Source organism: Seriola dumerili, unplaced genomic scaffold (assembly GCF_002260705.1).
Source record: "Seriola dumerili isolate Sdu_G_001 unplaced genomic scaffold, Sdu_1.0 BDQW01000025.1, whole genome shotgun sequence".
NCBI classification, from domain to species: domain Eukaryota; kingdom Metazoa; phylum Chordata; class Actinopteri; order Carangiformes; family Carangidae; genus Seriola; species Seriola dumerili.
The window spans coordinates 4,778,055-4,792,817 of record NW_019174280.1 but is presented as its reverse complement, the minus strand read 5'-3'; the positions used below and the strand labels follow the sequence as shown (position 1 = coordinate 4,792,817).

At 43.9% G+C, this 14,763-nt stretch overlaps 1 protein-coding gene across 1 annotated transcript in view; it reads left to right on the top strand.

Moving 5' to 3' along the window:
* Nucleotides 1-1,933: 1,933 nt before the first annotated feature.
* Nucleotides 1,934-14,763, top strand: part of LOC111237872 (exostosin-1-like) — a 265,691-nt gene continuing 252,861 nt past the window's right edge. Inside the window, exons 1-2 of the mRNA XM_022767169.1 lie at nucleotides 1,934-2,233; nucleotides 4,098-4,849. Coding sequence (XP_022622890.1) covers nucleotides 1,934-2,233; nucleotides 4,098-4,849 — 1,052 coding nt within the window. The remainder of the gene's footprint in view (nucleotides 2,234-4,097; nucleotides 4,850-14,763) is intronic.

The window sequence follows — 14,763 nt, the reverse complement described above, 5'->3', positions numbered from 1 at the left end:
GTGATGATTTCTGCTTATTTCTCAGTGTGAGCCGCAGCGCACAGGTGGGAGAGTGGATTTAAATCCCAAACTTTGGATTCTCTTTTCTGGATTTTTAAAAAAAAAAAAAATTTTTTTCCTTCATTTTTTGAAAGGAGATGGCAGTTGCAGATTGGAGATGTACACGCCTTGTTTAACACATCAGTTAATTCTGGATGGATGCTGTCAATGTTACCGCGGCTGTTCTGGCAGATGAGTGTGTGTCTAAATTCACACCGTGGATACCTGCCGTGCTGACAGATCGCTGCGCGTTCGCCCGCTCGGAGTCTCGCTCACGTGAAAATCACTCCTCGGTCCTTTCCCGGGGAAAGTTTGTGACTGGGACGCGGCGGAGGATGAAGGCAGCGCACCTTGTTCGGCTTCCCCGCGGACTCTGCGCTCACTGAATGCGCCCCCATCCCCCCCTTTCTCCCCCCTGTACACGTGGTTTGAATAGATTTTGATCATTTGTGGATGGGTTTGTGATTCAGTGTTTGGAGGATTAACTGGAGAATGTGTATCCAAAGTGTGGATTCGTGCTCTGGCCGGAGGGGAGAGCAGCGGACACCCCAGTCCCTTCCTGGGACGACAGGTGTTCCGTGTAAACAGGTAGGTTTAGACTCTGATGAAATCTCTCCAATCATGGATTCGTGACACTGTGAAAACAATAAAGAGATGATCACATTTGAATAATCTTAATGGTATTTGCAAGAGCGACAATTAGGCTACAAAAAGGCAACAACAAAAAAAAAGTGCCCACGTGTCGGTTTCCCATGTGCTCCAAACTGGAACAAAAAAACCTGCGGTTTAGTGCTGCATAGCTTATCGAACAGGATCTAAGGTCTTTCTCTCATAAATCTGCAGCTGACACTCTTTCATTCTAAAAACACTTTTATCCGGTTAACCCCGGGGAACTGTGAGCGGTTTGAAAAGAAAGTTCCTACTTTGGAGAAACAAAGTGCTGCACAGCCCATGCAGAATTTGCGAAACTTAAAAATTGTGATTTGAGAAGTGTCTCCGGTCATGTTGTATTAGATGCATATCTGTGCTAAAAGGAAAACAAAAATGTTTAATTGCTAAATCTGTCGATGGCGCACGTCGCTAAAAGGTGAATTTATAGGAGAGTTTCGTCTCCTCACTCGTCTGACCGACTCTGGCAACGACTGATGACTAACAGGATTTATAAAACTGATGTTGAGTGAAGGAATACCATCACATTTGAAGGTTTAAGCGACGATCAAGTAAGAACAAGTGACAGATGACAGAGTGAAACCTGAAGTTGAGGCTTAACTAAATGCACGTGGAGTCTTTCAATGCGTTTATCTGTCTGTTGCCAGGTGACAAAAAGGTGATCAAATGTGACATCGCATAATGGCATTAGAGGAGCCATAAATGTATCAGCTTTATAATACAATGATAGCTTTAACTTTATGATGTGTCAGTGAGTAAAGTTTCACTTCAAAGTGCTTGCCATAAATGCCGTAAATGTTTTATTTCTTGTTCTTGTAGTGACTCCAGATCCCAAAATGCCGAGCTGTGGATAGAGAGGCTGCCCTGTGGGTCAAGCTGACCTGTGTCTACCTCCCTGCACCCCCCTCTCCTCATTTCCTAGTTCCTCATCCTCCTTTTTTCCTCTTTTCCTTTTCTCCTTTTTATTAATATTCCCCCTCTTCAACCCTTTATCCTCCACCTTACTGCTTTTCTTCACCTCTTACCTCCTTATCCCCCTCTCCTCCCCCCCTCCCTTTTTTATTTTTTATTTTTTACCGCCCATCGCTGTCAGCTTCTCACCCTCTCCTGCCTCGCCTTCTCCTCTCGTTGTCGTTTCCTCCCTCCTATCCTCTCTCCTTCGCTCATTCTCTTCGCCTGTCCCCTGAACCCACCACCTCCTCCTCTCCCTCCCCCCACAGCACACATGCAGGCCAAGAAGCGGTACCTGCTCGTGTCTGTGGGGGCCGGTCTTCTCTTCCTCGTCTACCTGTGGGGTCTGCAAATCGGGGAGTTCCAGCAGCAGCCGTACCAATATCGCCAGTTACCCCAGTACCCCCAGTATCACCAGTACCATCAGCAGGAGTACCAGTACTTCCACCAGAATCAGGACGTGTACCAGCCCCAGCCCCAGCCGCTGCCCCAGAGAAGTCCGTCCAGACCGCCCAGGCACTGGCCGGAGTTGACTGAGCTGCTGGAGCCGTACCTGGAGGGGGGAGAGCAGGAGGTAGACTGCACCGATGTAAAGGAAAAGAAGCAGTGGAGAACCTTGTCACCTGCTTCATTAGCTCAACCAAAAAAATGATGAGGAAACCTTAGTGGCTCACTTAAAACAGCAGGATATAAGAAAGCTCAATTACAAGTCAAAGTCCTTCATTCAAATCCACAGTAAAATGTACTTCTCATCATTATAAAGTAGGTTCCTTACTTAGTGTTGTTTTAAATGATCAGAGGAGGACTATACGTTTCCATATTATACACTAGCTCAAGTAAATAAAACCTTCATAAAGCCCAGTTTTAAAAGTGGTTTTAAAGATGAATCATGTGTTGGTAGCTGGATTCAAAGCTTTAGGGCAGCGGTCACAAGATGATTCATTAGATGGTTAAAGAGACAGGTTATAAGAGGGGAAAAAAAAAACTGCTACCTTTCTGCTGTACAAATTGTGTTTATTTTTTCTGACTTTTCTTTGGTCTTTGCTTTTTTATTTATTTTTCTTGTGAAATGATAGTTTTACCTCTTCAGGCCTCTAAATGTGAGAAAGAGGCATCTCTTGGTTGAAGCGTGCAGACACAGGTGGGCAGAGGTGTGTTTTTATTCAGGTACCAGTTAGACAGTGAAATGCGATCCAAGAAGCTCTGCGTGAAAGACGAATCCATGAGCTCCAAGGATTATGAGACACCAAAACACACACACACACACACACACACACACACACACACACACACACACACCATGAGGAAGTAATTTACAACTCTGAAAAGTTATCACAGCGGCGATCAGTTTTTCTGTTGATGCAAATAGAAATGAATAATACAAAATAATGCATCAGGAACATGTACTTCCACACGTTTGATTGGCCGATGCAGCTTCTTGCCAGATTACATTGTGTTGCAGTGAAAGTTGAGACGGTTTCAACTCTCTTGAGAACAACCCTGTGTTTTGTTTTTGTTTTTTTTTTTTTTGTTGTTGCTGAAGCCCTTGTCGGCAGCCCCACTGTGCCTCAGTGAGTTTTCTCATGCAGTGCTGTCTGTTTTGTTGATAGTCAGTGCACAGAGACTGGGTACATGGGGGGAGAGAGAGAGAGAGAGAGAGAGAGAGAGATATGTGATGCAACAAAGGTCCCCCGTCCAGGAGTTGAGCAATGGCTGTTTGCAGTTAACTGGGTGCGTCTTAGCCATTAGGCTACAAGGGCGCCCTGATGCAGCGCTGTCTGAACACAACCACAGACATCCACAGGCCACGACATGGAGCCATGAGCTGAAATGACTTTGCTTTAAACGGTCCCAAGCCAAAGTGGGTTCAGTACCACTGTTTTTAGGGGATTCGAATGCTATCCACATTCACATACTCATCCAGAATGGTTATAGGAACTGCTGTAGCTCAGTGATGCAACACATCAATGAAACCCCGGGTCAGTATTTACGGAGAAGCACTTTACCTACAAGCTGTGGCTAAAGTGAACTGAAATAACTTGGGGTGAAAAAAAAACCTCACCTTTCAGAAACCCAGTCAGGTGTCATCAGTGGCCTCAGGAAAAGAAAGCAGTCGACTCATGCATTTATCTTTCGGATAAAGTTTTGAAATTGGTTTTTAATGTTTTCATCTGTATCGTATTGTACGTATGACTCATTTACTGATTTAAGCCTTGAAGAACATTGAGGTTTCCCTCAGTTGCAGTGATGTCGAGATACATAGAAATACACAGAGTTAAAATTCACCAAGAAGACAATACTCGCTTTGAAAACATAATCTTGAATTGTCCTTGGGTAGTGAGCGTTTGAATGTAGAAGCAGTGTTAATAGATTTCATTTAGCTGTGGGTAGGTGGTGATAACGTGTGTGTGTGTGTGTGTGTGTGTGTGTGTTTACAGGAGGACACCCCTCAGCTCCATCACCAGCACACCTCCCCTCGTGAACGCCGGGCGATCCGCGACAACATCTACAAAAACAAGCGCTGCCGCATGGAAACCTGCTTTGACTTTGCTCGCTGCCAGTCGGGCTTCAGGGTTTACATCTACCCTCCCCAGAGAGGGGACGAGATCTCGGAGACCTACCAGAAGATCCTGTCATCCATCGAAGAGTCCCGCTTCCACACCACAGACCCTTCAAGGGCCTGTCTGTTCATTCTGGCAGTGGACACGCTGGACCGGGACCAGCTCTCCGCACAGTACGTCCAGAACGTGAGGTCCCGCATCCAGAGCCTGCCGACGTGGAGCGATGGCAGGAACCACCTCATCTTCAACCTCTACTCGGGCACCTGGCCGGACTACACAGAGGATCTGGGCTTTGAGGTGGGCCAGGCCATGCTGGCCAAGGCCAGCGCTGATGTGGTCAACTTCCGACCAAACTTTGATATTTCCATCCCTCTGTTCTCCAAGGATCACCCACTGAAAGGAGGGGGAATAGGTTATCTGACACTCAATGACGCGCCGCCTTCCAGGAAGTACCTGCTGGTTTTCAAAGGGAAGCGCTACCTAACTGGCATCGGCTCTGAGACGAGGAACGCTCTATATCACATCCACAATGGGGAAGATATTATCCTGCTGACCACGTGTAAACATGGCAAAGACTGGGAGAAACACAAGGACTCTCGCTGTGACAGAGATAATGAAGAATACTCAAAGTAAGACACACTTTTTTTTTTTTCATCTCCTCACCTTCTTTTTTGCTGCTTATTATTTCTATCTGAAAAGATCATCGCACAGTTAACACGAGACATTTTTTTTTTTTTCCCACTGGTGTGTTTGTCACTGCAGAGTTGCTTGTTACTGGGTTTCTGTTCTGCAAAAATGGAGCGGAGGGCCGACACTCTTTAGCAGACACTCGTGTTAGTTATCTCGTTATCAGGTCTTATTTGCTGTCGGTTATTTCGACTGCAGCGTGTTTGTGCATCATTATAGCTGTTCACAAGTGTGTGTCGTGTTTGTGTGCACAGTGTGTTTGTGTGTGTGTGTGTGTTACTGTTGTTTATCATTACAAATTTGGTTTATTGGCTCTCCTGCTTGAGAGCGTTGGGGAGTGTAGCTGCTGTGCGTGAAGCGCCTGGTCTTGCATTTGAGCGAAACAGGTTTGATGCTTTCATGTACATATCTCACAATTGTCAGGGGAGTTGAGCTTCACTGTTGCTGTGCTCCTGAGACAAAATGCTCCATTCATGCAAGTGTGTGTTTGCGTTGTTGTTGCGCGTGTGTGTGTGTGTGTGTGTGTGAGAGAGAGAGAGAGAGAGGAGCAGGGGAGCAGAGAGGAGGAAAGTTTTGTCAGCTCAGCAGTTGGTTGATAGAAAAGTGATCTGAGTCGGGAAGAGTTCACCTTTTGAAAACAGTAGCGGGAGCTGACAGCTGAAAGAAGGGCAACCACTGCATGAGGAATGAAATGTGGAACAACATCCTCAACTTCTCTCACTTTTTCCTGGATGTGTTACCCCCCCGAGTGTCATCTGTTGCATATTTTAGGTTCAGAAATCGCAGAGGCCCAAAGGGGAAAAAAAAAAAAAAAAAAAAAAAAAAACCACAGTGAGGAAAACCACTGTGGATCCAGAAACCTGCTAAAGCTGCAGCTGAACCGAACACCTGAGGTTTTACACCGAGCATCTGCATACAGTGCAGTCTCTGCAAATATTAGGACAGTGACACATTTTTCATTTCTGCTGGCTCCGTTCGAGCACATTATAAGTGAAGCGAAACAATGACTGTGAGGTTAAACTGCTGACTTTCAGCTTTAACAGTTTAACTGATGAGGGTGTTCTCATCCGTATCGAGTGAACAGTGAAACACTTTTTTTTTTATTCACAGTCCTCCAGTTTCAGGGCCGATGCAGCAGGACAAGGAACCTAAAACGTACAGACGAGAGCTTCTGTGGGGTAAAACGGTTGAATGTTGACTTCGCTAACCTCAATCTGACGGATGTGTTTTCACACAGAGTCCCCAAAAACAAGCGGGAAGTGACGGTGGCTACATGTGGGCCTGGCAGAGCATGGGGAAGATAACATGTTTCCAAGGGCCGAAAACCAATGCAGGGTTTCCCCCTGGGAAACTGGTTGAAATATGAGAAAATATGAGTCCAGCTGATAAACTCATTTCAACTTGATCCAGATCTTTGATACGACGCGTGTCCAGTCCTTACAGATCCTCTGCTGATCCCTTGTAAAAACTCTACCGCACACTGTCAATGACTTAACTGCTCTGTTTAATTGCTGCAGAGTCGGTGTGCAGTGCGACTAATCATTACCACCTGCTGAGTGGAATGAGACAGATCCACACACACACACACACACACACACACGTCATCTTGTCATCAAGGTTAATTAAGGTTGATTTTATATTTACTGTAATACTATAAGTGTAATCATTTCTTCCGACAGTAGCAGCGGTGCCCTTTGTTTCAGGTGTCTCTGGTATGAAACTCTCAGCTGCAAATGATTTTCAACCAAGTCTGATACGAGTTTATTAAAATTGATTTTAATGTGGTAAACTCATTTTGTTTGGGTTCCTCTTGGTTTGCGGGGCTGTGTGTAAGAAGATGCGTATGCAAGCTAAAAGACGGCAGTTGCACTCCACAGTCGTCGTTTCATTTCAAACGTCGTGGAGTTAAAAACGTATCGCTGACCTCCTACTGTGCAAACACGGAGTCACAGGTGCATCATTTTATATCTCTGTGCTACACATGCTCATACCAAGACTTCAGGAGTTGCAGCTCACATGCAGAGAATACACTTCTCAACAATGCAGAAAAAAATAAATCTGTAAAATATTTATGCAATTTTATAGTAAGTGACAAAAAGGAAATGGTTTGTGGTCAGTTAGTGACGGCCTCTGAAATCCCGACTTTCTGCATGTTGTCTGCTGTGTGTTGTGGTGAGGGGACTGTCGCTATTAAAGTGAGTCTGGTGACAGCAAATCAGATCATTATGGCGGAAACAACAACATAGGGAAGCCTTTCTTTAACTGTATAATTAACAGGATGTTGGAGTGCATGAAAATGATTTCATTCATAAATGCATTGGGTAAAACCTGGTGGTTTTCAGAGGTGGTGATAGCAGCTTTTGTAGAGAAGAAAAACAAATGGTTTTAGTCTCAGTTAGGTTACATAATTCCTGTAAAAGGTGTTATTTGTAGAACTGAAAAAAAAAAAAAAAAGCAAATCCACCAGTGTACACTGCCTGCTGCATAAAACAAAGGGTGAAAGGGCTTAAGAGGCTCCTTTACCAAATAAATAGTGCATTATTCCATTGTCTGTCTCAGTCTGGCATTGTCTGATATCCAATACTGAAATCAAAGAGCTTATTCTGGCGGTGGAACTGAGTTTAACTCTGAGCAGTGCTTTGATTTCACATTTCTGTCTGCTCTCTCGTCCCCATTTGTCACTGAATAGAATCAGTTTACTTAACGACTTGTTTCAAGGGACTTTGAAGGTTGCAAACCGCCTCACTTTTTAGAAAATCATTTCTGGAGCTGATCAACTATTAAAAAACAAAAAATAAAAAAAAATAACAGCAATTGTTTGATATCAGTCGTTAAACAGAAGTTTGTGAAGAAGTGGAGAGACAAACAAGTCAGTGCTTCAAACAAACTGACTGATGCTGGATTTCAGCAAAGGGTCTAACAACAAACACGATGATTGATTGTCTCCCATTGGTGGAAGTTGTGGTTGGGAGAGGTGATTTGGTGACTTTAATGACTAATTTCCACAAAGCATTTGCATCGCACAATTTCATCTTGTGAGTCATTAAAGAAACCCATGTTGAAATATGAGAACACACAACAGATATTCTTGAATAAACGGCTTCCGTTTCTCATTTTACGCTGCAGTTATTGAAAAAGAGTTGAAGAGACAAAAGACACATTTTGGTGAAATGGTTGCTGGGACTTTGATTGAATAATCCATTCACAACTTCACTCCCCCCAGTATAGATAGTCACCATCGGTGTTGGACAAAGCGCTGTAGTAATGTGATTACTTTCTTACAGTCAGTAATCCCAGTTTGGGGGTCGGCTTGTTTGCTGTTTTAACAGGAGATGGATGGAGGGTTGCTATCAGTTTTCTGTCCGGCTGTCCCAGCATGTGTTAGCATGGAGCCGGGGCTGGAGGTGTGTGTAGAGGCTAAATGAGCAGGAATGTGATGCCCGGTAACTCTAGTTGTATGTCTATGTTAAGCTCTTGTATCTACATGTTGTGTAAATACAACAGTAATCCTGCTTTCAGGAATCAGCTGTTGTTCAGAGCTGTGTGTGTGTGTGTATGTGTGTGTGTCACTATGGGTCTTGCAGGATAATCAGATACTAAACGAGGTGTTTTGACACAAAGCTCAAGAAGAAGATCCGTTCGTACGGATGTGTCAAGCCAAGTTCAAAAATAAGTCATTGTGTGATCTTCACTGTGTGTTGAATATCAATAGGAGTTTAACTCAGGCTGTTTGTTACTTTAGGGCAAACGCCACCAGAATTCCCAAAGGTCACATGAAGATTTCTGATTGGAATCAGTGGGTCTGCAACTTTTTGTAATGACTATCACATTTGGTTTGAATGCTTGAAGCCAAACATCATCTGTGAGTAACTGGTCATTATACAGAAAAACAATCTGCTATCTGACTGAGGGAATCAGTTTCATGGCTAAACTTACACAGCTTCTCAATCTTTTGAATCTGGAGGTTTGAGGGGGGGGGGGGCTGGGCTGAGAAAGCCGTCGTGCCTATTTGCAGCTGCCTGTTCTGGTGTTTTACACTCGGCACATCGATACAGACATCACCCGGTGCAGTGGAGAGGGATCGGGAAGCCTGCTGCGAGGCTCCCTGATGGGAACAGAAACCAACAAGGATCTTGAAGCCTCGGGGTGGTCGATAATTGCCCTCCAATTGAATTAAGCTGTGAATGAAGGGGATAGATAGAAATCTCACCTCCCACTGAGCGGCGCTGGATTGAAGTGTTTTACTGTACATAGATAACAGCTGGCTAAACCAATTAGAGCTTCGCTGCTCAGACGTGTCTCCCTGAAGAATGTTTGATATCAGTGGCTGAGGGCTGAATTTGTAGAGCGGCAGATAAAATGCTTAATTCAGATCGCTGTCACGTCTTTCAAGGCGGCTTTCATGGTCAAGAGAGACGAAGGGGGGAAGAAGAAAGAGGAGCGTGGATGATGGTCAGATGTGATGAGAGGTGTCGTGCTGACTGTACAGTAAATCCATAAACATTTCCCTTCATCTTCCTTCTTTCTGACAAGAAAGCTTTGGATGCATTTCACAAAGACGGCGTGTGATTTAAATACACTTTTTTATCAAGGCCGTTAAAGCAAATGAAACAGATCTGCTGCGTGGTATGAAGAGCAGAAAGCAGCACTGCGTAAACCGTCGCTGTTCTTCAGTGTTGCTGGCAGTGATCCTAGCTGCAGCAAAGAATGGTGTTAGCGATTAGCCTTCATTCATGATAAACTGGCAGTAATGGCCAATAACGCTGCGGCCGTGTCCGCTCTTCTTCTCACTGACATACATTACAGACTTGGTGTGTTGACTGCTGTGGCGGCACCTGCGGCAGACAGCAGGTAGACCAGTCTCTCACCTGTGATCTGCAGAGCCTCTGGATAGGATACACACTGGCCTGGTACATAGATTAGTTTTAATTGGCTCCAACCTTTTCAGTTTTGTTACCTGCAGCTTAGCACATAGCACCACTGCTCTTTCCACCAGCACATGTTACTAGAGCAATTAAACACCCTAATGATGATGAATGATGATCAACAGAAGTCCATTAAAAGTTAAAACATACGCACCTCTGACATTTTAATAGTAGTTAAAGTTTCGGCTGCTACGGTAAGCAGTCTATTTACACATCCAGCAGACATGAAGCAACATTAGCGTTCATGGGAGGTTGTGCTCCTGTGTTCCCTAATATTCCTTCTGCTCTGAGCTCTGCTTTGGTCTCCACCTGCTTCTGTGGCTGCAGTGACATTAGGGCAGGGGGTAATACGATCACACTCGTCACATCTCACGTGGACTCTGGCAGCTGCGCTTTGCACCAAATGTAACGGGGAAGGCCAGGTGGAAGAGCGCATTTCATGGATTTCAACGCCTGAGTCTGGATAAAACGGGGCGTAGTCCGGCTTACGTAGCTGAAAGAAAGCAGTTCTCGAAAATGTACTTGATGTAAGTGAGAGATCAAAAACTCTTCCTGAATTCTTGCCTGTATGGTTCTGAGAAATTGTACATATCATAAAATAAAGCCTCAGGATATTTGTCGTTTGTGTTGCTAGGCAGCTTCAGGTTAAGCCACACCTTCTAGCCAATCGGAATTGAGAATTGGAAAAAAAAAAAAAAGTTAATTACTGTGGGGCTACTGTTATGTATTTCACTCTTTTTACTGTTACCCTTATGAACACTAGGTTCCCAACCAACTCACGGCCCACATCTGACCCCGTAACGATATGAAAGCAGGGGAAACGTGTAGGAACCTCCGAGTTTTCTTTTGTGTTTCATGGGGAGAGATCGCTTGTCGATTCACCGTCTGTCTCTTGACTCTCTTTCCCTTTTAATTCTTCCTGTTGATAACCAGCTGATATCCAGTTTATCTGATCAGCTGATATTTTGATTCTCCAGTTTTCGCTGTGGATGTAATGTTTCAGCGCGTGCAATCAGACCGAGACAGCCAACAAGTATATGATGTGGTCCGTGAAAAACAATGAGAGGGTTTTAAAAACTTTTTTTTTTTTTTTTTTTTTTTTTTTTAAAGATCATTTACTTTTAAAACATTTTTTTGTAATTTCATTGTTTTAAACCAAAATTGTACTGTTTTGCAAATGATGTGTTGGCCCACAGGTTGGGAACCACTGCTCTAGGTGATTGTCACTAGATAATTGTGTTCTACTTCCTGTGGGGATTTAATGTTGTTCTTGTGATTCTTGTTTTGTTTTGTTTTTTCCTGGCATGAGGTGCAGTGCAACTATCTGACAGCTGGTCTACACTTTTGTGACTTCAGTTTTCTTGTTTCTCCACTGTACATTGCTTTGACTCTTGTTAATGTAATCCCACTGTTTCCTGATTTATAAGCACTATCATTGAATGGTAAGTGGACTGCACCTATATATATATATAGTGTCTTATCGACCACTTAAAGCGCTTTACACTCAGGCCACATTCACTTGTTCATACCCACATTCATAAAGGGCCTTCTTTCTACACATAGTGCTTCTACCACACACACACACACACACACACACACACTCTCATACACTGATGGAAATGCCATCAGAGGCAATTTGGAGTTCAGTATCTTGCCCAATGACACTTCAACACACGGACTGGAGGAGCTGGAGATCGAACCACCGACCTTCTGATTAGCGGACAACCCGCTCTTAACTCCTGATCCACAGCTGTAGAATTTGTCGTGTAATAGTGAAACCTTGCAGGGTCCTGCCTTCAAGAATCATAAAAGATACTGAGGAGTGGAGTTCAAATGAAATGATTTGTCCCGCAGCTAGAATAATACAATCACAAAAAATATTTAAGAATCATCACTTCAAAAAAAAATGACTGGACCATGGGTCGGTCAGATATGGTGACGTATAAAACGGGATGAGCTACGGCAGCTCTGGGTGCTGTGCACACACTGCATGCACCGTACACACATCGAGGTCTGGGAAGAGACTATAATACAGTTCTAGCTTTTCTGGAGCTTTGGCGTGTTTCCCTGCTGGGAAATAGGACACTGGTGTATTCCGACACACTGAGGTGCGTCAGTGCTGTGTGTGTGTGTGTGTGTCGCCCTTAATTGTATTAACAGGACATGATGTATAATCCAAACACAACATATCTGAAAGATGATGATGATGATGGATGGGTATTTTTACACTCAAGTGTAACTTTGTCATTATTCAATATAATTGTTTCCATCATTGCTTGTTTGATGATAAGCACGTAAAGACACTGAATGAATTAGTTATAATGTGCTCTCTCCGCTCAGCGTTTCTGATTTGATGCGTCCCAGTACACATAAAAATACTCAGATGGAAACACAGCTGCTGTCACATCTGTGGATGTTTGGCAGCTGCAGAATTCAATATGTATGTCGGGAGAAAAGGGTCTGACTGTATTAATTTAAATGTCAGCTGTGGCCATATGGGGGGCCAGCGCAGTGTGTGTGTGTCTGTGTGTGTGTGTGTGTGTGTGTGTGCGCATGCGTGTTGCTTTTTTTTAAGTTCGTTCTCCCTGGCCTTGTTGTGAGATGTTCTTTTAAAGTACATCAAAAGTCAATGTCCTCTTTCCTTGTTGGCGCTTATCTCCCTCACTCCCTCTTCCTCCTCAGTTCACCTTCATCCCTCTCCTCCTTCTTCTCCTCATCCTCTCCTCCTCCTCCTCCTTCCATTCTCTCCTACTCTCTTCTTCTTTCCCCCTATCTGTCCTCATCCTCTTTCTTCTCCGCCCGTCCTCTTTCCATTCCCCCTCCTCCCCCCTCCCGCCTGCCGAGCTAAACTAAACCGTGGAAAAGGTTTTGCTGCTGTCTCTGTGCATCTTTGATGCAAGTCATGATGAAGAGCACCACGAGGAATAATAACAGAGTCTGCCAGTTTCAGAGAGCCAGATTCAGGACTTTTAAAGAACTTTGATGTGTGACCGATTTAAGAACCTAATTAGGGAAACAAAAAGCAGGCTATACCAGCCTGTTTGTAAAACTGCACATGTGCAGTGGAAGAAAAGGATTTTAGCTCTTGAGACAAAGGAAATACTGCATCAGTGTACATTTAATGAATACACCAAATACTGCGTTAACCTTGAGTATATGAACATATAAAACAAGGTGCAGGAACTTTTTATCACTCTATCCAAGTGATGAAATAAAATATCCACAGTTCGCATAATCGTTGAAATGTATATAGATTTTAAGTGCTTTAAGATAAAAATAATTTTGCCTTTTATATTGCAACCCATATTGATTACATTACTACTGAGTTCACTTCCTTTTTCTCCTTGCATATTTTCTTCTCATCCAACAGCGCTGAGCTGCAGGAAGCCGAAAAGAATGAGCTGCAAACGTAGTCAAACCAAGCCAAATAAAAAGTAATAAGACATTAATATAAAAGTCATGAGAACGTACAGTTAACAATCATTATGTGTTAATTACACTGATGAAATTAATAAATCCTGACAAACGACATTAACAAACATTCCCCGCTGCCCCATTACTTAGACTAACAAGAGCCGTGGAGCTGTAACACACGCTAAGGTGAAAAAAAGAAAAACAGTTTAATGCGCCTGTTCTGTTTCATGCATTGTTCATGTATGGTGTCTCCAGATGTGTTTTAGTGGGCCAGTCCAAGTCAAAAGTCCCGGGCTGACTTTTTAAATTTCATTCCCACTCCTTCTCCGGTGTTTGTTGTTTGACATTGGGCTCGGCGGAGCTCTGCGCTCTACTGAGCACATCTTCTATTTTTTGATGTTTTTGGTGGATTAACATTAAGGAAATGTCTGACAAGCTGAATGTCATTGCCGCCCTTATTATAATGCATAACTTTATAGATGAAGGAGTGATGATAATACGGGACATGCTTTGTGTTCTAAGCAGACCGGGTGGCATGCAGCAGGTGATAGACCGCTCATTACAAACTTAAGACTCGACTCTGACTCATAAAAAGATTACCTTTGAGTGTCTCTGGTGTGTGTGTGTGTGTGTGTCTGTCTGTCTGTGTGTGTGTTTCTTAGTGGCCTTTTAGCACCAGCAGATTTCTCTGCCAGCAGAAGACAGCAGCTGAACTCATCAATACATCGAAGGTTTCTGCCAAGGCTGGTTTGGGGTGGGAGGTGGGGGTGGGGGGTGGGGTAAAAAGAAGCTCTTATTGATCAAGTTTGACTCGACCACTGTGGCCAATCAGCAGATGAATAGAGGATAATGGTCGTTGTGGGTGTGTGAAAGCCAAACATAGATTGGCATTTAGTGCAACGAGGCCTTGGCATTAATTTTAGCTGACCATCTGTCAGTGTTATCGGGAGAAAGACGTTAATGTATCAGAGGCCGAGCAGTCACTGTGAACATCGCAAAGTGCCTCCAGACATTTGTTGGATTGATTGATTGGATTAACTTTTTTTTGTCTCCAAATAGTACAGAACAAATGGAGGTGTTCATTTGATGAATCCCAAACTACTGTATGTTAAGAAGATATTTGCCACCAGATCCTGTGAAGCTGCTCACATCAGTGTTGAAGGGATGAAGTCAACTTCAACTGAAAGATTATCTGATGGGGTCAGAGCAGAAAACGTTTGGATGTAGTTCACCAAACTGACTGCTTAGTCAACACAAGGACCCGAATGATCTTGGCTCATTTTTATTTTTATGCCTTTATTTGATAGTACAGTAGAGAGAGACAGGAAATGGGGAGGCAGAGAGAGAGGGGGAATGACATGCAGCAAAGGGCCGTCCGATGCGGGACTCGAGCCGGGGCCGACTGCAGCGAGGACTGTAGCCTCTACACGTGGGGCGCCTGCTCAACCCACTGCGCCACTCGACGCCCTCCTTGGCTCATTTTCAAATAAAATAAATGAATAAAATATCTGTGAATC